At 35.0% G+C, this 26,643-nt stretch overlaps 1 protein-coding gene across 3 annotated transcripts in view; it reads right to left on the bottom strand.

Annotated features, from left to right (window-relative positions):
- The window catches only part of LOC118192948 (sodium/myo-inositol cotransporter 2-like), a 117,496-nt gene that overhangs the window by 72,226 nt on the left and 18,627 nt on the right, over positions 1–26,643 (bottom strand). The window contains exon 1 of one of the 3 annotated variants that reach the window (XM_035363966.2): positions 2,687–3,031. The exons of the other annotated variants lie outside the window; for them this stretch is intronic. Within the exon in view, the coding sequence (XP_035219857.2) occupies positions 2,687–2,719 (33 nt within the window). The 5' untranslated portion in view covers positions 2,720–3,031. Of the gene's footprint in view, positions 1–2,686; positions 3,032–26,643 lie in introns of those variants that run through there. 3 annotated transcript variants of the gene reach the window in all.

The raw sequence follows: 26,643 nt of genomic DNA, 5'->3' as shown, positions 1-26,643 counted from the left end.
TCATTGCTACTTATATTGTTAAGTGGGAAGAGAAAAGCATTACTCACAATTGAAGCGTCTTATAGCTTGATCCCAGATACTGTAGTCCGACTTGTCAGACTATGACATAACAGTCAGATTTACATGTGAAAAGTTATGCAGTTTTATTCAAAGTTTAACTCAAAGAATATGATGCATTGGCTGATCTTTACAATATGGTAACTGGTAGTTTGGCGACATTTTGGAGGCGATAAAGGTTACTACCTGGGACTTTGGTAATAATGTGAGCAGTACTCAGTTCCGATTACGCATTATTTTGTGTGAGGGAAATGAGAGATCATGTGATATGTCATGTGATATTAATGGACGAATTACGGTTCTTTAATCGGAAAAGGGGGGAAATCAGGAAAAAATCTGGAAATTTTGTATTTGCCTTTATTCTGTGTTATGTGAAACAGTGTTCGTTAATTTTTGGATCCCATGGCCCTAACTAAAGTGAATTCGAAATGGGTATTTAGTGGGATTGAAAGGAGTAGTAATAATTGTTTCTTTAAGGTTGTGCAAGATAGAAGTAAAGATGTTTTATTAAGTTATTTATTTTACCTGGTACCTTGGTGTGAACTATAAGTATGATTTTAAAGATCCTGAAACAGAAATAAGAAAAGTTTATCGGACACGTAATCAAGATTCTGAAGAAGAATAGGTAAGTTAGTATTTTTAATTATTTGAGGATATTATTTTTATGCATTGTTCTAAATGTAAGGTGGAAGTAAAGTAATTTGCGTAAACGTGCATGGAAATAATTTAAATATTTGACACTAAGTATTTGTAACCATTTGTAATGAAGTAAAGGTATGAATTAGTTAGTGACGTTTGTAATAAATTAGATAATGTAGAGGTAAAAGTTTTTGGATATTTTATTTATTTTATACGAGAAAATGTTCATATTTGGAAAGGGTATGTACTTTTTCACGATCAGGTAATTTCATATATGTTCTTTTTACGGGGTTTAAAGATTCAGAAAATTGTCATGTATTTTCGTGAAATTTTTCTAATTTATTAGAAAAAAGCAGTGTACATGGATATAGTGAAGAGTGTGCGCAATGCCATTTTTGTGCAATTCTGGGATGTTTTTTTAAGTAAAAATAAGTCGACGTGTACATGGTTTAGTGATATTTTAATTAAATGATAGTTATTTTGTGAATTTTATGTTTGTAGGAATTTGGTATACGTTTAAGTTGAAGTAAACGTGCATGGAAATAATTTAAATATTTGACACTAAGTATTCGTAATGCTTGCGGTATGAATTCGTTGGTGACATGTATAATATAATAGATGATTTAGAGGTAAAAGTTTTTGGATATTTTATTTATTTCATATGTGGAAATGTTCATATTTGGAAAGGGTATAAACTTTTTCGCGATCAGGTAATTTCATATATGTTCTTTTTACCGGGTTTAATGATTCAGAAAATTGTCATGTATTTTCGTGAAATTTTTCTAATTTATGAGAAAAAAGCAGTGTACATGGATATAGTGAAGAGTGTGCACAATGCCATTTTTATGTAATTCTGGGATGTTTTTTTAAGTAAAAATAAGTCGGCGTGTACATGGTTTATGTGTGTGTGTTATTTTGAAAAACGCGTAAGGAGTATGGTATTGTGCACTTTTTCCCAATTTTGCAGTGAATATTTGTCATGATTAAGCAGTTTTGTTAGATAAAATTTCTAGCATAAGTGTAATTCGGCTAGTAGATTGTTGGATGAAGTGTTCAGTAGATAAAAAGAAAAGAAACATGTCTTTACTTCGTGAAGACAAAATGGTGGCAGGAAAAAAAAAATAGAGGGTTGCTGTAGGAGAGTTGGTCGGCAAATTTTCGCCAAAAAAACGCCAAGTTACCATAATGTAAAGATCAACTGATGCATTATCTAATATTTTCAGTTCTTAAAAGTTCATCATGTATGTTACACAAACCAATGGAATCAACATCACACCTACCATTGCAGTGTTGAAGTAAAAAGATATTTTTATAAATTTTCTATGCACTTTAAATAAATGCTCATCATGAGGAAATTTAGGCTGATAAACATATAATAAAAATAATTATGATTCAGTACAACAGATAAAAGTATACTTAAAAAAGTAAAACAGATAGTAATATGCTAAGCAATATAGGAACTTTGATTGGCGCCAAATAGCAATATCTAACAAATATCTGCTTGCAAATCAAGCAGATATTTGATTATTATGACGGAATTCTACATCATGTGCTCTAGCATTTAATTTTCAACAAGCTCGCAAAGTTACACTTTCCCGTAATAGTTCCGGCAATAAATCTGTAAGCTGAACCAGTTTCCGGTTCTTATTAACAAATATCTGCTTACAAATCAAGTTCAACTTTCACCATATTCTTTTTGCTTCCTTGAACGAAGTAAAGGAATTAATTACTGTAATCGCGAAAATTTCCGGGTGTCATATTTCAAAGAAAATACCCATTTTGACCACTCTCTAATTCCTCTAAACGATGTTTTTGCATAACATCTGCATCTACGGAAGAAAGGACTCTTTTTCTCAAATCAGATTGACAAGTGGATTTAAAATGGATTCAGAAGAAATTTTTTCGTGACGTTTGTACGTACGTATGTATCTCGCATAACTCAAAAATGAGTAGCTTCGGAACGTTGAAATTTTGTATGTATGACACTTACCTTTTTGACTGCAATCGGCCGCAACAAAAGCATATAAATATATACATGAGCATATATATATATACACCCACTCTGTTACCCGGATCGGTGAGCTCATATTTTTATTCTTATATGTTGGTAAATTGTGTATTTCTTGCTTTAAAAATGATTGACTCATGTTGTTCTTATGTCCCGGTTAAGTATTTTCTGTAGCAATCTTGCTTTTAAGCAAGAAGAAAGATGAGTTATGCCTTTAGTTAATCTGCTTGCAGTAGTTGTTTACGTGCTACTAAGCCTATCGAAGCAGTCATTTGTTTACATTAGAAATTCAGTAGAATAGTGAATTCAGTTTCTGCACATTCAGTATCTTTTTCCCGAGCAGCAGTCTGTACGCCGTTTCCTCCTCCAGTCCGTGAGGCTCGTAAGCGTGACCGTGAGGCTCGTAAGAAGTTGGCGAGTAAGCGACTCAACTTCGGAATTCTTAGACGGGAATTTTTTACTAATTCTGCAGGAAGTATTGAATGTCCTCTTTATCGCAGAATTTGGCGATATAGTTCCTTAGATGATTGTATTTTTTACACTCGTTCAATCTGTGCTCAAAATCATCTCGTACTTGGCAATTTACGCATAAAATGAGTGCTTGAAAGTTTTAACTTGAATTTAACGTAGTTCGTGAGGATACTTCGAGTGAGGATTTTGTTAATTTTACATTCCATTTTCCTTGAGTCGGGCCAATTAATATTTAAGTATTTGGTGTTTAAGACATTTTCAAAATGACAATGATGCTTGGTATTCTGCCAGATGGTTTCAAGTTCCCCTTCCTTGTCTTGTTTAATTTCTTTTTTGATATCCTGCCATGTATAAATAGGAAGGTTCGGAGTATTGCATGAATTAACCGCCTTTTTTACTTAAAAAATCTGCCCTTTCGTTGATCTCGATGCCTTTGTGATCAGGTATCAAGCAAATTATAATCTTACTATTTGGCATATTTTTGTAAATTTTATATCGAATATTCTTAATTATGTTGTTATTTGAATCTTCGAAGGAGGCAATGGCTCCTAATGCCCCAAGTCAGTCGGTGAAAATTATCATCGCTTCGGAAAGGTTTGCTAGATATTTCAACGTGTACCAAATTGCTGAAACTTCCGCGGTGTATATAGAGGCGTTTCTTTCAATTTTGATGGCTCTGTTCACGGTATTTTGTAGATTTGTTATTCCAAATCCGTTTCCGTCCAAGTTTTTGGAACCCCATACGTTTTCTGCTTTGAAATCCGCAGCTACATTTTTGATAAAAGGAACGTAATCAATGACAAAATCATGAAAATTCTTTAAATTGGTGTTACTAAATTTGCTAAAGTTTATCAAAGGCGGAACCCGTGTATTTTGGCGAACGATGTTAATATCTAAAATCCATTTAGATTCATAGCTGTCAAGAACTGCCCTTAAATCCTTTCTGTCTTTCTTAAACCTTCCACCTCTAGTGGTGGGGAAAAAGTGAGCGGCTCCCCGAAATTTTTAATTAATGATGGATAATGTTCTTTGTCATTTTTTTATCTTATTGTAATGCGGAATAGCTGCAATTCTCCTTATAACGTCATTGGGAGCAAAATGTCCTGTCCCTAAGGCTTTTCTAATCGCTTTATTGATATACATATCATACTTATTTTGGGAGAAGAGAGATTCTTCTGACCTAATTTCACATTCGTGTTTGAGTTGGGGAATCATGATCTGCTGGATGATCTTTAATATGTTTAAATATGCCAAATTGTTCTCATTCCTTGAGTAGGGTTGGAGAGGATTTTGATCAAGTGTTATTTAATCTTTTAATCAGATATGCCTCGTGAGTTCGCCAACTGAGGTTGTGTTCGAGTATAACGTTAAGTACTTTATGCTCTTTTTTCCATCCAATACTGAGAGCTCCTATGCTGATGGGGAAAGAGTATTTCTTTCTTCCTCTTGAGAAGTTAATGAGTGTTGATTTCTTGAAGGAGAAAGCAACCTTGGTTTCAGCAGACCAGCTAAGGATCTTCTTAAGGGTATCTTGTAAGCAGAATCCCGGCTGTTCTTCCTAACAGTAACATGCGCGTAGATATCATCAGCGTAAATGAAAAGCTTGGTACTCCTATCATTCAGTCTACAAAAATCCAACAAGAAACAATTGTAGAGGAAAACACATGAAATTAGAAAATATCATCATCAATTCGAGGAATTTCCTCTTCTTGAAGCGTGTTTGGCCCATCATTCCAAGATATCAGGGGACTAGCCTGATCAGTAGTATTCAAATTAGATGTTCTGTTTGAAGGTTTTCATATGCAAGGCAGGTCTTTGATAGATCTTCTTTTATTTTTGGATCTGTTTTAGGGAGTTTTCATACACGCTTCTAAGTTGTGTATTTTCAGTTTTAAATTTATTATTGGCTTCCTTAAGATTTAAAGTATTTACATAGAGAGAATCAATTTTCCATTCGAGATTTTCTAATCTTGCGACTATCTTAAAACATTTTCCCCTGACTTTTCCGATACCGAGCCTTTAGCATTTATATTTGTGTGGGTGCTAGTAGAGTTTTTTTCTTCCTCTTTCTGGACTGCTTCTGCCCAGGAAGAATAAGTGGGAGTCCGGACAGATTTCTTCGACGAAGATTCACGCTTCTGACCGTTCACGTCCCTTTTTTTTAAAATTTATTTTTGGGCAAGATTTGTCAAAAGCATTGTGCTCATCTCCACATCTAAAGCAAATGGTATTATTTTTACATGGGTCGTTGCCAGTGGCGTAGCTAGGGTGGGGCAAGGGGGGACATCTGTCCCCGGGCGCAGCATCCAAGGGGCGCCAATTTGATGATACACCTTTCAGAATGAAATGTTTTCCATTCTTGGAACACAGAAAGGGGCGCAAAATCTTTAGGTGTCCCCGAGCGCTTAAAACCTTAGCTACGCCTCTGGTCGTTGCAGTCATTTTCACCACAGTTCGCACATCTCGCTTTGCTTTTGCAAAGTTTCGACTTATTGTGGCCTATATTACAGCACTTGTAGCACATTACGGTATTTTCAATATATTTGGATACCGCAAAATTAATTCCACCTATTTTGACATCAGACCGATTACAGGAAAAGTTCCTTAATCAGAATTATTGGCACCTTTTCGTCCGACCTTGGCTTAGTGAATCTTGCATGAGAATTTAATTTCACTTTCTTCTAGACCGGCTGCTAGATCTTCTAAACTGAGTATCAACATTCTTAACTACATGTTTAGTTGTGTACGTATTTTCAATTATTGAGGCCTTTACTCCGACACTTTCCAAGGATTTTAATTTACAGACTTTTCCTACAGTTTTGATTCTTTTCGTGGAAATGATGATTTCTTCCCCTCTCGTGATATAAATATTATCTCCTTTATCAGTAATTTCCTTTAGGATAGAACCTTTTTTAAGCAACTTACCAACCGGGATCCCAGATTCAATTCCTTTCAAAACAATTTTTACGTCTTTTGTGCCATTTTTGAAGGCCATTTTGACATTATGAATAGCGATAGTGTCCGCGCTATAAAAGTTCCCATTTGTTTTCCTCTCTTTATTGCTGCCACTATCCATGTCATCATCTGGTTTACGCTTAAGTTCACTAGGCATAATCCCAAACAATTCTTCTGGAATCGGAATACATTCGAATCAATTTAAATTACCAGTAGTAAATATATACAGATAAACCCCTAACTAAATCACACTTTGCCATCACCAAAGACACACCAAGTTTACTATTATTAGTATTTTTTTACCGCGTGGGACCAAAAGTAAATGTTCAGTTCTGTGCACCGAAAAATCGGCCTTCTTGGTCGTTGGCCGAATTGCATGTTTTTGCGTAGAATTTCTAATTTTATTTGAGAAAAAAAGAGGGGGGGGAACTGTAACCGTACTGTTTTAATTGTATTTGGTGTTTTATGTTTTTCTGCATTTTACAATTTTTAATGAAGATGTTATGAATTTTTGTGTGTTTTTGCCTTGCCACGAAGTGAGAAATTAATTGAATGACAAATATATCTCTAATGAAATTCGAAGAAATAAGTTGCAATGCAGCAAAAAATGTGTATAATTTAATAGGCCGTACAAGGAAATCATGTGGTGTCCACATCAGATTTTTTAAGTATGCGTTCAATCGTAAGTTACATGTATTCCAGCATCCGACATGCTACGCATTTGTTACTTTCTTTATGAGTCCCTTGTAATCGCCATATAACTGAAAGGAAGCTGTACGATCTTCTCAGAATTGTCAGTTACTGCGAAAAGTTATGGTAATGCTGTAATTCTCGTGCTTTGATTCGCATGCATGGACAATTCTTGAATTTTCCCGAACACAAATCTTAAAAAGATCCTCGAATCTTTTGAATCTCAGAACTTCATGGAATAATAAAAAGGGAACAAATACCGTAATACCAAAAGGTTTTAATGAAAGCCAAATTTGAAATATACATTTAATGTAAAACAAAATTTCAGAATGCAAATTTTTAAATACATCTAAGTTTACTAAAAAGATACTAATGAAAATTAGAAGATAAAGTACCTTATTAGAAATATAGAATTTTAATGTAGTTTGACAACTAATATTTAAGTACCACTCCTTCAAACATTTTATATTTTGCAAGAACCCTTTTAAATTAATCTGTAGTATAAATATGAGAGGACTTAAAGAGTTAACAAGGGGAAAAATAAAGAAAAAAAAAAAACACTACACAAACAAGGAATGCTAAATTCTACCCGGAAATTTATGCAAGTTAACAACTTGTAACAAGCGCGTTTTTCAAACGAATCATGTTAATAAAATTATCTTTCCGAAATTTTCAATTTGAGCATTTAGAGTGAGTTTTCCTAAATTAGGATACGAATGACGGAAAAAGTAGTAAAATCTACTTTTCAGATTTCAATTTTTTTCTCCCGAGTCCCCAAATGTTTCATCCCCAACTGAAAATCTACATTTCTCAAAAAAACGTGTTGTAGAAGCACAACGTTGAAAATGCAAGCAGACGATGAAAATGAGAGTAAGAAATCGATTTTATATAGGTCCCATTTATGCCAATTATACACACGGTGTATTTAGTGTTGCAGATATACACATAAATAATCAGCTAGAGATAATTTTATGCTTTATGTAACAGCCTGCTCATGTAAGGATTCGAAACTTGGAATTTAAAATACACCTAAACAAATAAATGCAATAGTTGCCTCAGAACACGACACATGTCATAATTTTAACCTTCAAGAGAAACTTGTCTGAGATGTGTAGTAGCATTCTAATCCTGCGTAGTGCCAATACCCCCCCTTTTAGATAGTTACATTCTTCGAGGTGTATTAGTATTGTCATATCCACCAATTTGGTACCGACATTTCCAACTATCCATGAGTACAACAAAAAAGAGGAATTGCTTTTGTTCCTGAATGCGTTTCGAGTGACAACAAGCATAACTTTTAGATTAAAATAAATTGCTCAAGCACGTTTAATACCAATAACGTTCTCCTACAGAAAAACACCTAGGAGCATTTCGGAATGATGTAACCAAATGTTGGGGGTGGGGGCAAAATAGTCACTTACCCTGAACCTTATGTTTGTTTCTCAGCTTACAAATTAGCCTCGGATTTGAGGCTTCCTCAATGAAAAACATTCGCTTGAAGGCTTACGTTTACATTACACAGGGATCATGGTCAGCCACAAAGGAAGCATGTATTCATAATCCATAAACACTTCTCTTTGAACCTACGCTTTTCTATTAAATTTGTCATCTATACTAGCATATTGTTTCAAGTTTCCCCTTCTCATTAGTGAGGTTTTAACGATATTACCTTTTTTTTTTTCATTTTCTATTGTTAAAAGGATATTTATTACCACTATCCATTGAAATATTAGAACAAACTACTTTCTTTTTTTCTCATTCGTCTTTTGACGGTTAGACTAATATATCAAAATTCGTCTCAAGACAGTATGCAGTATATTTTGAATTACTTTATTTAGCATTGTAACATACGCTATGGTGTAATGTATATTTTATTGCATAATTTATCAAATAAATTTGACCACATGTATGTATATTACACAAATATCCCGTTTTACCTATAATATCCAGGGCTCAAATTCAGCCCGAAATCTACTCCGATACTTCTGAATTTCCGAGGAGATCCGGATGCTCAAATAAAATTAATTCTCGTATTTTGCTGTTTAAAGAATTTGTAATATTAACAGAAAATGTATCATGAATTTAGTTTATTAATGTTTTTATTTACGTTTTTACTTAGATCAGTTTTAAATGTTCATTATTTACTGTTTCATTGATTTACATCTATTTAAATTACTCTTTAATTTTGTTTTATTAACTATTATTTTACTTACTTGTTTACTGTTTGCAATGACCTTTTACAGGGCTCTGGCGCTTTTAATTTTAGAAATTCAGCCCTTCTAATTATACTAGAAAGAAAGGAATTAACTAGTATAACCTATCATTAACTCAAATTCTCAAAAATATCTCCTAAAATATTTTCAAAATACTAATAGGAAGTGAAACATTTTATTATTCATTTAAAACTATTACTTGGTTTGTTTTCCTTGCAAAGTTTAAGATCCTAAAATTAAATTACCAGCATTCCCAAAATTAATTATAAAACAAAAAGGAAATTCAACAGAAAACAGAACTGATGGAATAGAATAAAGCAAAAAAAAAAAAAAAAAAAAAAAACTTGTATTATCACCTAGAGAGAATTTACCTATCAACGAGAGTCATTCAATTCCAGCCCTTTTCTTATCAAGTCAAATGTTATTTGAAAAATTAATCTGTGGTTTTCGAAAAATCTATAGCATAAAGCAATGAATTATTTAATAACATTCTAGCAAATCAAAGAAACACAAATCCTGTTTAATGGTCACTATTCATGACGAGATGGCGGAAATGTTTTGAGACAATATTTCATTCAGATATTTAAAAAAGAAAATGAAGTGCTGAGAATGCATTCTGTTTCCTTACATTTTCTTTTTCTGTTCTTCCCACTTTTTGGTTATTATTAAACTATTCTGAAGGTTAAATTTAAGACAAGCATTTCGGAATCTTGAAGATAATAAAAATGCTGATGCAAGCTTGAAGATATTTAAGACACATAAATTAATTATGTAACTGATCTTCTTCACAATAAATGACTCAATCACTCATTCGTTTTCTTTAATAAATTGCCATATTGCGGCAAGGTTGTTGTGTTAATATTTAAGTATCCACGAATATTACACTTTCGAACTTCGATTAAAACTTCTTACAGTGAAAAGTACTGACCAAAGCAAAATTAAAATTTCAATCACAGGACTCTTCATTAATAAAAGCAATGTCTAATTACAATTTTCAGTCCGAAAGGGTTTTTGACCCTGAAGGACTATTGTTTTCGTTTTGCGATTTTGCGTTGAATCACTATAAACGGTGAATCACTTTTCAAACTGTTGCCACCAAATGTTAGAGTCCTGCATTATATTTGAAGAAATTAAATAATGAATAATGTGCATAAATGTATGTATATTTCTCGCATTGTAATAAAACAACGGTACATAGAGCCATCGAATTTTGAATGACGTAATCATACTGCGAATATGAGCATTGGAAGCCCAAATTTGAAATTTGGAATTTGTTTTATTATCGAATTTATATTTTGTAAATCTTTAACGAAATTTTGATTAACGAACTCAAGGATTTCAAAGCAAGCAATGGCAACGTTGTACAGAAAAAACATTTTTATCTCTAGCGTGTGAGACTGCTTATCAGAAATTCTAAAGATATGCTCAATTTAAAATTATTTTGCGACATTGATATTGAACTGAATTTTATGGTTTAAGTGATATTTAATAAATAAAGGTAACACACGAAATGTTAAAAGAAACGACCCTTTCGACGTCATTTAAAATCTGAAACCTTTCAGATTTTTATTTTATTTATTTATTTTTTTAAAAAAGGGAAACGAAAGGAAATTTTAAGAATTGTTTTCCACGGCTTTCTTTAACTGATGGAAACATTTTATTTACTAAACTACTTGTAATTCACTGTCGGCCGTGTCCCACATAGCACAAAAACATCCTTGGGATATCCCGAGGATGTTTCTCGCGGGATATGCACACATCCTCAGGACATCCCGGAATATCCCGCGAACCTCCTAAACACCTCCTCCTGAGTGCTTAATGTCACATCCCGGGATATCCTCAGGACATCCTAACAAAGTCCCATCGACAGCGTGCAGGATGTTATTAGGATATGAACTCCTACTTACTAATCCTCAGGACATCCCGGGATATCCCACTAACCTCCTAAACACATCCCATTATATCCTAAAAACATCCTATCTATGTCCCATCGACAGCGTATGGGATGTTATTGGGATTTAAAGTCCTACTTACTACATCCTCAGGACATCCCGTAATATCCCAGTTTCCTCCTAAACTCATCCTCCCGAGTGCTTAATGTCACATCCCAGTATATCCTTAGGACATCCTATCTAAGTCCCACCGACGGCGTATGGGATGTTATCAGGATTTGAAATACTAATTACAATATCCCTTTAACCTCTTAAATACATACTCTCAACTGCTTAATGTTACATCCCAGTATATCCCCAGAAATCTTTATATTCCAGTGAAAGTGTGTGAAGGTGTTGTGATAACCTGAAACTTGCTTATTTTCCACAGGCAGTCTCAGGTCCTCCATCTGTGGTTACTATGGAGAAATAAGAAATGTTAAGAATATTTATACAATTTATTTTTCTAATTTGAATTTCAATTTATTTAATAATTTGTAAATATATCTAAAACTGAGCAAGAAACTTGAAATGAATTATTAATACAAAATATTATAAGAGAAAATTTTGCTTTAAGATATTAAAAATCTTTCGATCATTTTTAACCATTCAATAGCTCAAAACTGAATTCTTCGATATATTCATAATTAAATTATTCTACAAATTCAGTTCTGACTTCAGTTAATTTGTATTCAAAATTCAATAATAAAATTAAGCATTTAATAACCTTTAAGTAGTGAAACAGATGTGTGTAGATTTTGAAATTCTGAACTTAAGTCGGTTACGTTGATTGAATCATTATTCACGGCTACAATATGATTAAACAGTTCATGAGTTCGTCTTGCTATTTGCTGTAATGGAGCGGAAGATGTTCTAATCAATTTTTTTATAGAAGATATATAGCTTTCAAATTTAAATGCACTGTAATTATCTAACGGCCCAAACATTTTTACATCTTCGCAAATATGCAGTAGGCCGTGAACATTATGAGATATATACTGTTTTTCATAATAAAGCCCAAAATTTACTACGAAGAGTTTTAATAGAGACTGTGCGCATTCATCAATTGCCGTCTGATTCTGTATAAGAGTCTAATCGAAATATGAAGTAGTAAAAAATGATCATATAGCTTTTTTTAAATTTAAAAAAAATAAGTGGGCTAGTGTACAGTAAAAATTGACGGTATTCTGTAGCTTTCCAGTGTTTCAATTCTTTTAGAGTTGGTTCCTTGGTTTTCTTGCAAATTCAACTGGTACGTAAGGCTTTAAAAACTGGTCATTTTAAAAAAAAATTAGTTCAACATTTTTATGTGGTAATCGTGCTTATAAGGTGCCTCCGCCTATCCTAATAGTAATAATTTTTTGTACTACTCCTGAGCATACAAGGTGCATAAAGTCTAACGGAATATTTATTAGTCCTATATTTGGAATATTCCGTAAAATGGGATAATCGTTTTGGTAATCGTCATCAGTCTGTTCTTCTTGAGACATAAAAGTTCATATTTCGAATCACAGTTTGAAATGGAACTTAAATAATATTTGCTAGCGCAAAAATTTGACACAGTCCTTTTCATAATTAAATACTACTTCATCTTCTGACGAATCCGCTAATATACGTTAATTTATTCTGCTGTAAATCCGTCTTTTAGATATCTGAGATAATATTTTTACTTCTGATCATTTTTGTAGAATAAAGGAAAGATTTTGAAACTTACTTTTCACACTCTCTCAGTGTAACACTTGCAAGCGTCAGCAAGTCAGTTCGTAACTGAAACAGAATTTGGAACGACGGCTATTAACGTTTAGAAGAATAGCTGAATTCTGGAAATCAGAAAGTAAGCACGTGTACTTTCCACTTTGTGGGGTTCTTCAAGGATATCACTATTACGGAGCAATTAAAACCGTTGGGGGGCATTCTGCGTCCTTTGTTGTGAAGGAATGCTTCCCTCATGGTTCCTAACTCCATGGTTTCCCTTGTAGGGTGATACAAAGAAGGAAAGTCTGACACATAAATCTGCCACGTTAACAAAAGAGAAATCTTCTTGGGGCATCGGCTACAGAAAACGTGCTTAGAGGTGTTACATTCTTAGCGAAGCTCGCTTTCTCAAAAGCAAAGAAAAGTTGAGAAGCAGTTTTACGAACAATGATAAATAATGTAAACAAAGATTTAAGATTTTCAACTTCAATTGTTATTTATAGTATAAAATAAAGTAATAAAACTGCTGAGTTTAAAGAACGCGTTTAATTTAAAGTTTGAACATCTATTTAATCCGTTATCTAATTTTGAGTTTTCATAACAACGTTTGTGTTATATACCTTGAACAAACGTGTTTACTGCATTTTCTGGATGTTACAAATAAATTAATAAAGCAGTAATTATTGTTAAATTATGAGGAGTCATGTAGCATTGCCGGTATAACGTATAAGACTGCAGAGCGCTGGATATATTTTTTTCGAGCTTTGCTTAACAAAGATGGAATATTTATATGGTTAAAGAGGTAGCAAAGTGAGGTTTGAGGAGAGTAAGAACTTAATGTTAGTTCTTCCCATTCTTAAACCTCATTTTCCTATTACAGAGAGGTAAAAAATAAGTTACATTTTACCTCAGTAGCTTTGAAAGACTAATAATTCTCATTATTACAGAACTTACCAGAAAATGAACGAAGAAACTGCAATGAATTTTTTAGCCCAATAAAATTATTCTTCTGTTTATAAATTCAAATGAAAGCAAGTTAAACCTCGTACAGACTAGTTTTTAACTGCGTCTGTAAACTAAAATTTCGTTTAATTCAGAAGTCAAACAACAAAAATCAGCGTTAATTTACAAAATTTTCACAGGACTAGTTTCGATGGTTTTACCGAACCATCATCTTCAGCTGCAAAACCGCAAATGAACAAGATAGGAAATAATGTTTAGATAAGATAAGAAAGCCTGGACAAGAATAAGCAAGTGGCGCCATCTGTTGGCGAAACCAGAACTAAAACATAATTTCTCTAAAAGCCGAAGGCAAATTTGGATTGGAATTAGGATCGTTAACTAGAACAGAAAAATTTTTATGAATGTGAAATGCCTCTAGAAAATCCAGTTCTCCAATGGAAGATGTTTTTTGAATAATTTTGGCAGCAGAAAAATTGAAAGTGTGATTTTCGGACCAACAATGTTGAGCAACAGAAGACTTCTGTGTTTCCTTTTTTCTAACATATGCCTCATGTTCTTTGACGCGAAATTTTAAGGCTCCCCTAGTTTGGCCAATGTAAATTAAACCGCACTGGCAAGGAATCCTATAAATACCCCAGGAATTCATATCCGGAATGGAGTCCTTGAGTATAGAAGTTGGAATTTTATTGATGGGAGAGTAAACAACCCGAAAGTTAAATTTCTGCAAAATATGTGCAACTTTATAGCTAATTGATGGAAAGAAGGGAATGACAACAGAATTTTTATAATCTCCTAAAATAAGAGTGTGGCTTTTAGTGTGTTGAGATGAGAATTTTTTAACTGCTTGATTAATAATGTTGGGTGAAAAGCCCCTGTCAATAGCTATTGCTTTTAAATAATTTAGTTCTTCATCAAGGGCTAGTTTGGAGGAGCAAACTTGAAGAGCACGGAAAACATAGGAATAAAATGAAGCTAACTTTTGTTGGACAATAACATTTACACCATAAAAAATTCAATAGAGTTTGTAAAAAAGGTTAAAAACATTTCTCCTCGTAATTTACTCATGGTTTCTTTTGATGTAAAATCATTATTCACCAATGTCCCAGTGGAGGGTGCATTAAGATGTCTACAAACCAGACTTCGCGAATTTCATTTCTCTTGCATCGAAATTGATGAGCTAATTTCTCTCACTCAACTCTGTTTGAAACAAACACATTTTGTTTTCCAAAATAAATATTACAAGCAAACTGAGGGATTAGCCATGGGAAGCACCCTCAGTCCCATCCTGGCTGATATCTACATGCATTATTATGAATCAAAATTGTTTGAAACTTTAAACTTCCCGGCATGGTTCCGCTACGTAGACGATACTTTTACCCTGTTTGAAGGTAATAAAGATGATTTAAATAGAGTTCTTTCAACAATGAATTCTATTGATCCTGCTATTCAGTTCACTTTTGAACTTGAGACTTTCAATTCTCTTCCGTTTCTCGACATTCTGGTCACACGTAACACATCCAACTTCAGTACTACAGTTTACCGTAAACCTTCATCGGTTTGCCTTCCACCACACTTTAAATCATGTCATCCGACTAAACAAAAGTTAGCTTCATTTTATTCCTATGTTTTCTGTGCTCTTCAAGTTTGCTCCTCCAAACTAGCCCTTGATGAAGAACTAAATTATTTAAAAGCAATAGCTATTGACAGGGGCTTTTCACCCAACATTATTAATCAAGCAGTTAAAAAATTCTCATCTCAACACACTAAAAGCCACACTCTTATTTTAGGAGATTATAAAAATTCTGTTGTCATTCCCTTCTTTCCATCAATTAGCTATAAAGTTGCACATATTTTGCAGAAATTTAACTTTCGGGTTGTTTACTCTCCCATCAATAAAATTCCAACTTCTATACTCAAGGACTCCATTCCGGATATGAATTCCTGGGGTATTTATAGGATTCCTTGCCAGTGCGGTTTAATTTACATTGGCCAAACTAGGGGAGCCTTAAAATTTCGCGTCAAAGAACATGAGGCATATGTTAGAAAAAAGGAAACACAGAAGTCTTCTGTTGCTCAACATTGTTGGTCCGAAAATCACACTTTCAATTTTTCTGCTGCCAAAATTATTCAAAAAACATCTTCCATTGGAGAACTGGATTTTCTAGAGGCATTTCACATTCATAAAAATTTTTCTGTTCTAGTTAACGATCCTAATTCCAATCCAAATTTGCCTTCGGCTTTTAGAGAAATTATGTTTTAGTTCTGGTTTCGCCAACAGATGGCGCCACTTGCTTATTCTTGTCCAGGCTTTCTTATCTTATCTAAACATTATTTCCTATCTTGTTCATTTGCGGTTTTGCAGCTGAAGATGATGGTTTGGTAAAACCATCGAAACTAGTCCTGTGAAAATTTTGTAAATTAACGCTGATTTTTGTTGTTTGACTTCTGAATTAGTATTTATTCGGCGCGTTATTGTGTCTTAATTAAAATTTCGTTTGTTAAAAAAAAATATTGTTACTAATTACTACACAGTACTAAACATCATTCATTACTAATATAATAGTGTAACAGATCAAAAAGTATTTTTTTCTTTTGCAGTTTCAAAGTATAGTTATTTCTATGCTAAGAACTATCGATGAATTTAATAGAATACTTTTATAACTTGATATTTCTGATTAGTGCCTCAGAGACGAGTAAGTGATTTGTGACAGATTGCCGTACAGAAGGGCTCAAGTTCGAATGCCAGATAAGACATGGATGTACATCATGCCCATCTGTTCATAGGATAAATGTCTTTGTGAAAGGTTTTCTGAGCTAACCTGTAACGTAAATAATATTTGTGTTCAAATATATTAGAAAAGTATCTAAAATAATGTTTACAAATATATTATGTAGCAATTAGAATTTAATCGTAAACACAATTTCAATATGAAACTCAAAACGGCTGAAAACACGTGCCTATAATTTGTAAGAAAGTACTCTGATCACTAGGCATTGTGAAACAACAACAAAAATTTGAAAACATTATTACTTAATACTTACAGCCAACATATACAAGACAAAAATAAGTGCGTAAGCATAACAATTAAATTTTCATATGCAGAATAGGTAATCCATAGAGTAAGATTTCGATTCTTATAACATCATTTGCGTGTGGTACAAGGTTACTTTACTTTAATATTTTCAGATATGAGCTTCCATAAAAAGTAAGTACTGAAGATATCTGAGAAACAACATCCTCAGGAGATCTTCATATATCCCGGGATATTACGACTTGAACAGGATATCCTTAAGATGTTGATTTACGCAGTCCTCAGGATATCTGAAAATCAACATCCTGAGGAGATCTTCATATATCCCGGGACATTGAGACTTGAATAGGATATCCTCAGGATGTTGACTTAAGAAGTCCTCAGGATATCTGAGAATCAACATCCTCAGGATATCCTAACTGCTTCCCGGGACATTGCGACTTAAATGGGATATCCTGAGGATGTCTTGTGTTATGGGGGGTGTGACTGTAAAACGCTTTTAATAAGATTCATGACAGAAAATGTTCGATTACATTATGTAGTTTGACCCAAGAGTAACACAACATTTCTTGAGCAAAATCCTTAAGATTGTGAAGTTTTCCATAATTATGGATATCATAAAAAGTGCAGATTTCTTCACGATTGCGCAATTCTCTTAAATCAATATCACTCTGAAGAGGTAAAAATCTTAAATTGTTGCTCAGTCGGTGCACTATCATCTTAATTTGGTGTAGAGACATTAGGTTATTTAGAAGCAGGAGACATATGGTCACTTTACTTAACCTGGTTCCCCAAACTAAGTTAATGGCACTACAGGGTTAGGAAGTCATCCTAGTCATTGCTAGCAATCCGACGGTTAGGCCGCCTTTCTACATTTTACATTACTCTTTAGTTTTTTGAATATAATTATTTTCATTCACTTGCTTCATTATCTCCAAGATGCCCTTGTTGCAGTAACAGTTAGTGAACAGTCTATTCACAGGATATGTGATGCAGTCGGAAGGAAAGAACTGCTGTCGAAGGTGCTCTGTCAGAGGGCAGGAGTGCGACAGCGTCTTCCCCGCGAAAACCTCAAGAACAGTTGACGTTCCGTCTGAGGAATCGTCTGTAATACGTTGGGAATTTCCAGTGGATGGTACTGGCCTGGAGGAAGAGTCGGTTGCATTTGAGCCTCTTGACAGTAGGTATTGGTAAGATGTTGTAAGTAAATCTTCTTGTTTCTTCTTCCTGCCATCGTGATAACCATGTCTCTTGGAATGTTGTCTTGAGAAGCCTTTTTGCAACTTCTGCGGAAAGAGAAACTTCTTTGTCAATTTCTGGTTTGAGAGCTGCGGTCTTAGCTAGTTCATCTGCTCGTTCGTTGCCTTTCTGTCCGGTGTGTCCTTTTATCCAGTTGATCTTTAAAGGGATGGAGGAGCCTAACGTCAAGAGGATCTCTCTAAGTGCTGCCGTGTGCGGATGTTTTGGAGGAAAGGAATTCAGAACGCTTATGCTATCTGTGAAGAATGAAGTGCGAGCTGCTAACCGTAGTGCTACTTCTTTGAGTGCAAAGTACTCGGCTTGGAAGACTGAAACATGGTTACTTAGACAGAATTGTGCTTGATAAATTTCTTCATTGTTCGAAAAGACCGTGAGCGCTACCCCTACTCGTCCTGAAATTTTTGATCCGTCAGAGAAAAATCTCTCTTTGTTGTGAAAAATGAGCAACGCGCTCGCCGGGAATCGAACCACGGACCTCTAGAATACGCGCCCAACGTGCAGATCACTACACTACGAAGGCATGCTAAGAAGGCGGGAGAAATACCTTATAAATGAATCACAAACTATACCTAGAAAATAGTTGACTCATAAATTAAAAATGTTCTATAAATTCAAATTTATTTTAATTAAAGCGGTTAGAAAAAGGTCAAAAAACTATTTTAAAACTATAATTACTTTATGCGAGCCACACGAAAATGCACCACAGGCCGTAGTTTGCCTGGGACTGCCCTAAAGCAATGTGCCTTAGCCTGGAACCGATTTCCGATCTTTTTCATTTCATTTAAGCTTAAATGATCTAGAATAAAAATCTTAAGCAATCAATGCATAATAATTCAAAACTGATACCTGATCAACACGCATGTCTAAAGCTTCAAACTGCTAAGGTAAAAGTAACAGACGACCCATATTTTTTGTCGCCCGATGCAGTCTTTGCCACTCCTAAATTCTGCCGCCAGACATGGAGGCAAGAATATTGCCGATTGCCCTAATAATGTATTAATCAAGTGAGGAATTTTTATTATCACATGACCTAGCCAACCAACAACATTTGATCTTGGAATAATATTATTAAGTGTAATGAATCATTTGTTTACGGAAAATGTTTCAAATATATTGGATTTATACTACTATATTGAATTTACTGCTACTTCACTGCATTGAAATACTATTTAAGCGATCGTTATATAATGAAAACCTTCCACATGTCATAATTCCTTATCTTTATATACACCATACGTGGGTACTTTATTTAAAATACAGCATTTCAACAGCTGAATGACGCCAGGCATTAAGTTTTAGCAACTCGTGAATTCATAAAATGCTTAAAAATGCAGCTGCATTCCTCTGACCAATATTTCAACTAAAAAGTGAGAGGAGATTTTTCTTTCGTTAAAACAGAGTTTTAAACATTTACACGATACCAATTGGCTGAAATCATTGCCCGTTCAACGAATAGAAGATACACGCTGAAAGAAACGTGGCGGACCTGGATTTCATTTCCCAAACGCACAAGGGTGCAATTTAATTTTCCAACATGTGATCAATCGATATGTAGCAGACATGACCTCCGAAGAAAGAGCAGTGTCGGAAATTTATTTGGAGTAAATGTCACGGAATTCGTGGAGGATATTTATTGGATTTCTGAAACTTATTGATTTATTAAAAAAAAAGGGGGAACAGAAAGAGAGAGAGAAAGAATGAATACTTCGCTCAGCTTTGAGATTTTGGATTACGCAACAGCCCACTAATTCCAAGCCATGGGATAGTGGAAAAAACCGTTAACTTTCTTAGTAAATATGATGTGCAGTAATTTCTAGCTATTAAACGAAAAATGATTCTCCAGTAACCGATTTGTCTATCCCAACCGATTTGCTGTGAAAGAATTGGAAGTTTGCCGCAAAGTAAATACAAACCGCAAAATCCTGATTATAGAAATACGTTACCTGAAGACCAGGTTTCCGAACGATTTCATCTTCGTTTTATTTTTCTTTTATAACTACTCAACTAACAACTGGAAGAAATCTTTAAGGTGATCACTGAATGCTTCGATAAAGGCATAATTTCACTTAAAACTTACGTATACTTATGTGTTGATGGGGAGTTGAGCTTATGTAATGACAGGGAGTTGGAGGATGAGCGACCGAAGTTCGGTTTCACTGCTTTACTCATAGAGATGATCTCGTATTAAACAATTTACTTCTACATTGAAGTCTGTATTTTATGATATTGTAAAAATAGTGAATGTGGTCAAAAGTAGACCATTTCAGTCATGTCTTTTCTCGATTATTTGTGATGAAATAAGATTAGAGTACCAATCCTTGTTGTTCCATACTAAAATTCTTTGGCTGTTGCAAGGGAGAGCTGTAGATTTTGAACATAACTCAATATCAAGCTAAGGCAATTACTGGTCGAATAGAAATGACCTTCTTAGCTGATACATTTGAACATCTAAATAAACGTAATTGAAAAATGCAAAGACCGTTCGAAAATATATTAACTTGCACTGACAAAATTAATGGATTCAAAAAGTTCAATTTTGGAAAGATTGTGGTGGTAAATAATTCCCTTAAATTGTTCAGTCGATTTTTGTGATTCGAATATTAAAACAGAACTACTAGAACTTGTAGTAGTTCGACACCGATGCATATGGTCAGTGAAAGTTTCATCACTACTTTGAATTTCATTACTTCTTTGGATGAATTCTTCAAATTCATTTGACTTGAAAAACCGATTGTACCCTTAACAGTACAGTGTAAAAATTTTCCATATTTCAATTTAAATCAGAAAAAAAGGTTTCATTCATCTTCAAGAATGCTATAAACATTCATTAACTATTTCCTGCAACTTTATGCCTGAGGAAAAATTTCTCTTCTAGGCCTTACGATCAAGAACAAGTGACATTCACTGAAAAGCAGCATCAATTCTATTTAGTTCTTTGAACCTTAGACTCCGACAACAAACAGCTGTGTTCACAGAAACAAGCGCAATTTTACCAAAGTAAAACAGTAATATGCATATGGAAAGAAAATATCCTACTTATATTTAATACTTAAAATGCTTGACTTGCTATTAAACTATTATTGTCAAGATATTTACACATAGTCAGCAATTCTTTTGTGTAAATTAATTTTACTCTTATGTTTTTACCAGTTTATAAAATAGTTGTTTTAAAAATTTAATGACATTTTCACTTAATCAAGTCTGATAATTTAGTTCACAGATGTGATGTTATATAATGAAATATATGAGTGTGCTGCAACTCTCTTGGCCGATTATTATCTCATGCTTAACGCAGCACACCCAACACAAAGAAAAATAAAGTTAAAAGATTAAAACACAGATTGAAACAAAAATACGGTCAAAAAACATCAAACCAAAATTCACAGTGTTATTCTATTTCTATTTATAAAGTTCACCAAATCCTTTGCAAATCTAAACCCTTTATTGCGGCAGTAGAATTCCTTTATGTTTATTATATTTTTTCCCTAACATGTCGCAATAACACGCAGTCTTCAACGAAATGTCGTGCACTGCCTTCAGTACTACAAAAACTACAATGACTATTATTTTGCAAACTAAATTTTTTCACGTACGCCGGGAAGCGCCCGTGTCCAGTAATTATGTGATTTTAATCAAAATCACATATCATTCTCATATTTTTAGAAACTTCAAAGTTCAACAAATAATCTTTCCTTTTTTCCAATATGTTCCACTGCTCTTTTTAGCAATCATAATAGAAATCCGTGATATGACCAATAACAATTCTTTTTTATGCTTGAATATCGAACGCATCGCCGGCATTACCCATAGCAGCCTATTTGGCCAGCATGTCGGCCCTCTCATTGCCTAATAACACCAATATGGGATTTCACCCAGTTCATTTTCACTTCATGTATTTTCTCAACTTTTACAAGGAGACCAAAATTTGATGTTATCAACATCTGCTAGTGCTTCCAAACCAGATAATGAGAGTCTGTATATACGCTCTTTTGAAAAAATCTCCAAGAAGGCGATCGTGACGAAATTTGGTATGCACAAACATCTTGATCGAACATGCAAATGATCAAAGTTTCAAGGCAAATGAACAGAAATTGCGATCATAGCGCGCATTTCTAGTGCGCAATTCGCAAAGTATAAAACCAGTAACAGAGGCGGAAAGGTTACCTTTTTTGTTGCTGCCACTGTAATTCCGTAAAGAAGCAACATGCCATTCCGACGATATCAAAGATCTTACAGACAACTAAACGACTTCGAACATGGTCGCATTGTAGGGTTGTGTGAAGCTGGGTGGCCATACCGAGCAATAGGCTGCCACCTGCAGCGTACAGACACTGCTGTGCAAAGATGTTGGCAGCAATGGTTGCTACAAGGAAACTGCCGACGAAATGAAGGCTCTGGAAGGCCAAGGAGTACAAATGCGAGGTAAGATAGGATGACTGTTCGCCAAGCCCGAACCGTACCAACGGTATCATTGTCGACTATTCAACGCACTACAGCCACATCTAAACCTCCCGTGGTACGGTCAATCATCTCAGTGCGTTTGTCTGAGGGGGGGTTACGTTAACAGAGGCCTTTAAGACGTTTGCCTTTGACTCCACAACATCGGCGGAGTCGTCTGAAGTGGTGTCGCAGCCGATCATCATGGTTGCCATCAGACTGACATCGTATAGTGTTCAGCGATGAATCCCGCTTCACTCTTGAAGCAGATGACCACCGTGTTCGTGTCTGGAGAGGACGGGGGCAGCGGTCCCAATCAGTCTTTGTTTTACAAAGGCACACAACTATAACCCCTGGTGTGATGGTGTGGGGCGCTAATTCTTATGACAGCAGATCATCTTTAGCCATCCTCCGTACATCTTTAACAGCTCAACGATATGTTGATACCATCCTGGGACCAGTTGCATAACCCTTTATGGCTCGTCATTCTGGGGCCATTTGCCAAAAAGATAATGCCAGGCCACATACCGCTCGCATATGTCTGGACTGTCTCTGTGCAGTTGATACTCTTCCTTGGCCAGCAAGGTTCCCAGGCCTTTCACCAATCGAGCATGTCTGGGACATGGTAGGCCGCCAGATTCGGGTACCACAAAATATCGCAGATCTGGAGCGACAACTGATGTATACCTGGCAGAAATGGGTCGCAGGATGACATTAGGAACCTCTACCACTCCTTGCCTTCACGAATTTCAAGCATGCATTGCCGCCAGGGGCGACTCAACCAACTACTACTTTGAACACTCAATGGATGACTGTGAGCCGCGAACAGGTACTATGACCTTGATTTTTTAATCATTTTATTATCTGTGTATGAGCTATACACATATTCAATTTTATCAAAAACAACCACTTCCTTCATGGTGTTTCGATTTTTTTTTGCAAAAGAGTATATATTAATATATGTTTTTACAGTCAGGTTTTCATCAATTCATTTAAGAGCAAATATTATAGCAGCCAACTCGGCTTGAAAAATCTAATTGTAAGGTTCGAATCTAATTTGCAATAGTCTATATTTATACCAAACAAGTAAACCATTTCCGATGTTATAACCCGGACCGTCAGTAAATACGTCCAGTTCTCCTAGGCTAGTGGTGGTGAACCTTCTTAGGGCAGCATGCCCAAAATTCAAACAAAACCCACTTATTTATAGCAAAGTGCCAACACTCCAATTAAACCTGAAAATGGGGTTTGGCTTAGCAAAACAACACACGCTTGTCTTAAAGAGAAAAAACAAAGAGAATTTTCAACGTTACAAAACTTTTTATTACAGGAAATAGATTGGTTTTGCGTAATTAATGGGATTTTTGCCGTTGTATATATACTGATAATCTGTCAAACCTTGGCTCATACTTCGTTAATTTACACATGCAGCACTGGGGTTATCTGTCAGTCTGTGCCTTGCGTCACATTTGATATAATTCAAAGCTGAAAACAGCAGGTCACACACATAAGATGATTTAAACAAAGTAAGAATAGCACCCCCAAGTATTTTCATTGATTTAAACGTATTTGGCAGAGAATTCCACGCTTTAAGGATTTCATTTTCAATAACTATCAATTGTGCTGTCCTGTTTGATCTCTTTTACACTCCATCTTCTCAAGTGTAGCACGCAGATCAGAAAATTTTCTTGAAATTCCAATATCTCCACTTCCAGATTATCAAGATCTGACCATTGTAAGCAAGAAAGATTAAGTCCTTCAAACTTAGATTTATCTGGTGAAGTCAGAATGGATTAGTAATTATCTGGAGAAGTAAGAATGGATTAGTAGTTATCTGGAGAAGTAAGAATTATTTTAATTATGCAGTTTCTCAGCAACCCGTGACAGATGTTTTCAATGGGTGACAGATCTCGCAGTCGAATACCCTGTGTATCGAAGAAGGTCAGAACACGACGTGCAACACGTGGTCTTGCATCATCTTGCTGGAACATCGTGTTTGGGGACCTCGAAGATAGGTCACAATCACTGGACGTAAGATGTCAGAAATGTACCCATTTACGTTCAAATTACCGTCGATACGAACTAGAGATGTGTGTGTCATGTAACTAGGATTCAAAGCTCTCCCGGAATTGAGTCGTGGAAATTAAAATCTCCCGGCTCCCGGAAGGAATTTAAAATAAATATTACTCTCCCGGAATATCAAGTTTCTCGAAAATAACGACACAATGCGCACGGACGAAATGGTTGAGAGCATCGAAAATTACACGACCACGCATAACAGCCAAAGAACGTCTACGTCAATGCATATTCTTTGCAGCAGCGATCTGCGGTAAGTAAGTGCCTTACGGGATTGAGTAGTGGTTTCATGCCGGCGTATCGCGCGCACGCGCCCTTATCTTCCCTCACCCTCTCATTTTCAATCCTTTCTTTCATTTAGTCTGCAATTAGCTAGCTATCCACAAACAAGTGCGTATTTTGAAATTATTTAAATACTTTCATAATAATGTCTAGTGAAAAAAAAAACGATTCTGATTCTGCAAGTGAACAAGTGAAAAAAAAAAAAAAAAAAAAAGACAAAATATTCGACGCCGTTTCAAGACAAGTGGTTAACTCAATTTGATTAGCTTGTGAAAAGAGACAACATTAACGGAGAATGTAGAGTATTTCGGAAAACGGTTAATATTAAGTACGAGGATGTTAGAGCTTTAACTACATTCCCAAAGCAAGAAACACCAGTCGTTAATATTGAATAGAGATTCATCGCAATCGGTTTCGAACTTTTTCGTAAAGAAATTTCAGAAGAACAGGATAATATATCACTCATAATATATCAATAATTACTTCAGTCTGTCATAAGATTAAAGCATCATCCCACTTTTAATAGCCAGGATTGCACAAATTGTTATAGCACTCTATTTCCAGATAGATTCTTCTTTGGCAAAAATGATTTCTTGTGTTAGAACAAAATGTACAAGTATTTGCGAGAGTGTGCTTGCTCCTGTAGCTCAAAACATACTTTTAAATGAGATTAAGGAGGCGGAATTTTTTTTCAGTTGCGACTGAAGAAAAACATTTTTTTCCTTTCCCGGAAACTATATTTCCTCTCCCGGATTTTGACAGCCAAGAGGTGGCAACGCTACGTGTAGCCAAAGGCTGCCTAAACATCAGGTGCACGGTCCCTATGCCTGTATCGAATGGAAGCAGGCGACGTGCGGTCTCCAGACACGTATACGGCCATCAAATTGCATGCAGAACAAGGACTCGTTTGAAAAAGCGACATTGTGTCACTCTTGTACCCAGCTTTGTCGTTCGGCGCACCAAAATCGCCGTCTCTCTCTATACTGCATAGTCAAGGAAAGCCTAAGTAATGGTCATCCTGCTGATAGTCCACGCTGCTGAAAACGTCGACGCACCTTATGAGCTGATACTAGGTGCGCTGCAAACATGCCCTTTTCCTGACGAATGGTCAATCCAAATTTTTAAATCTTCTATAGCAAATGAAAACAGTTTCTCTAATTTCTTCAAAGAGAATTACATGTAAAATGACATAATATATCATTACATAATATACTTACACCATTTGGGCACTCTTTCTTTAACAATTCATACATTACGGTGTTCCAAAGCAGTGGAGCACTCAAAAACCCTGTGGTCAAAAAACTATGTCAAATATTAATCATTGAAAATGTGTCTGGATTAGGTATTTTCATTCTGTTCGCTTCATTTATTTCATGTGTGTGATTGCATAAGAAAACTTATCCGAAACGAAGGTATAGCACGAAAGTTTATGTATTATAATGCAAAAATATGAAACGAAATATGTTATTAATTGAATCCCTAATATGGTAAAGAAAATAATCATATTAATAGAAAATGTTACTTCTTAGTGTGTTGTGGAATTATTTATGTTTGTGAGATGTGGAGTTATCTGTGCTTGAGAGGTGTGGCGTGAGGTGAAAAAGGTTAGGAAACACTGGTCTAAGAGGTGATCAGAAGCATATACAGAGTGTGCATGTATGTACTTTTGCACCTTTAACAGAATCTAGCAGTTGAAAATTAACAAATAAACAATTCTCTTACTCATGAGCACTTAATTTCTTACTTACGTTAACAATAAATGACGCGTGAAGGAATGCAGTTTGCGACAGTAAACGCGTTTCTCTCTGAATTTTGCAACATAATGTTACGACTATTATTATTTTCCATTTTTAAGGCCAGCCAATACGTGACATAACACGCATCTACGCTGTAGTTCCTTACGCTTAGGGAATAGAACGATAAGATAGGACTCT

The sequence above is a fragment of the Stegodyphus dumicola genome, chromosome 8, assembly GCF_044657685.1.
Source record: "Stegodyphus dumicola isolate Sdum_Otavi_A_Nest chromosome 8, ASM4465768v1".
NCBI classification, from domain to species: Eukaryota; Metazoa; Arthropoda; class Arachnida; order Araneae; family Eresidae; genus Stegodyphus; species Stegodyphus dumicola.
This window is presented reverse-complemented; position numbering and strand designations above follow the sequence as displayed.